At 31.7% G+C, this 1527-nt stretch overlaps 1 protein-coding gene across 1 annotated transcript; it reads left to right on the forward strand.

Moving 5' to 3' along the window:
• The first annotated feature begins 466 nt into the window (after positions 1-466).
• LOC121127852 (uncharacterized) lies at positions 467-1281 on the forward strand. Its single transcript, XM_071892759.1, has 5 exons — positions 467-500; positions 562-678; positions 747-848; positions 909-1013; positions 1074-1281. Exons 1-5 carry the CDS (start codon positions 485-487, stop codon positions 1217-1219), a joined length of 486 nt encoding a protein of 161 aa, XP_071748860.1. The 5' UTR covers positions 467-484; the 3' UTR covers positions 1220-1281.
• Positions 1282-1527: the final 246 nt, after the last annotated feature.

Below are 1527 nucleotides of genomic sequence, written 5' to 3' on the forward strand. Positions count from 1 at the left end.
GTAACATTGGAGACGAGGTTTTTTGCTTGCATTATAACACACCTATGTAAAAGTCTCGCTCTTAGAGGATTTACATTCATAGGACAAAAAAAGGGACTAAATTCAGACAAGGTTATCTGGTTGTATAAGGTTATAATTAGACATATCATCTGATATGAGTCTCTAGTATGGGGACATGCAATCACTACATAGAAAAGTGCAAGGAAAATATTAAACACCATGCAAAGGAAAGCACTCTTGGGAATGACTCATAGATTTCGATTGAAACTAACCGTAGGAATGGAGGGAGTTTTGGGTATTGCTCCTCTGGACATGTACATTAAGGAATAGGCAACGAAATCCAGATTAGACTAAGTATTGTATGACAAACCAAAGATGGAACTATTGGAAAAAATAAGATGCTGGCAAATTTTACTCCTTTTTGGTATATTGAAAAATAAATGTTAATATTGTTAAAAAACTTCTTTGTTGGGCTTTCAATGCCATGGGACGCATCTCGGGTATGGTATAAACTTTGTGTTTCCTTTCTTTTGAGTGTTTAAATAACTTTTTTTTTTTTAGAATTCGAGTGTAGGGACAGTCACTATGATTGTCCTTTACTAGTTTCAACGACGTCAGATGCATGTCTATTGCCTACATATCAATGGATGTGCCCAGAACAATGTGGCGTTTGTCAAGGTTCGGCAAAAATCAAAATATTATTATAATAATCAAGCAAAATGATCAATTCATTAAATTATTTTTAGCAAGTTGCAGAGACACCGGTGGTTCGTGCTTTGAACTTTCGGAGTCTTGTCTACAAAAAAGTATAGAAAAGCAATGTCCAAAAAGTTGTGCTTCTTGTGATGGTTTGAATTAAGATATTAATACATGATTAATATATATAAGTAAATTGTGTTTTTTTTTAGATTGTGAGGATTTGATTAATTCAGACTTATGCAGTGGGTACAAACATCGGTGTGGTGAAGATACTAGTGTTCAATATGCGTGTAGAAAAACATGCGGACTTTGTGGTGAGTTAAAAAATTTACATATATTTTTCCTTTTGATATTTTTTTATTCTAATAAAATAGATGATAGTTGCAATGATGCCAGCGTTCATGAAAGCTTATGTTATAAATTTGAAAACAAGGGATATTGCGAAAAAAGTAATACGATGGATTTTATGAATAGGGCTTGTCGACGAACGTGTGGATTCTGTTTTCTTGAAACGTGCTAGGTGTAACAAATAATAACATTGTATCATAATTCAAATCTAATAAATACACAATATTTTAGAAATCAGATAAATCATCTACAATTAAAAGAAATGATTTAAAAAACTTATTTCATTCAAATTTATAAATAATTTCTGGCTATGGTTAAAATAAATGCACCAATTTCCTTTTTCTTTTCCTTGAATGTATCTACTGTAAATTTAGGACCATTGAATGCTGGTTTAGTATATTTTTTTATCTATAGACAAACAAATACTTCCTTTCTAATTGCCTGTGTAGACATTGCACTTCAATGTCTACACATAATTCT

The sequence above is a fragment of the Lepeophtheirus salmonis genome, chromosome 13 (genome assembly GCF_016086655.4).
Source record: "Lepeophtheirus salmonis chromosome 13, UVic_Lsal_1.4, whole genome shotgun sequence".
Taxonomy (NCBI): domain Eukaryota; kingdom Metazoa; phylum Arthropoda; class Copepoda; order Siphonostomatoida; family Caligidae; genus Lepeophtheirus; species Lepeophtheirus salmonis.

Coding starts and splice junctions, on each gene's coding strand:
- LOC121127852 (XM_071892759.1), top strand. Junction 849..908: donor AAGTTGTGCTTCTTGTGATG/GTTTGAATTAAG, acceptor GTTTTTTTTTAG/ATTGTGAGGATTTGATTAAT. Junction 1,014..1,073: donor AAAAACATGCGGACTTTGTG/GTGAGTTAAAAA, acceptor CTAATAAAATAG/ATGATAGTTGCAATGATGCC.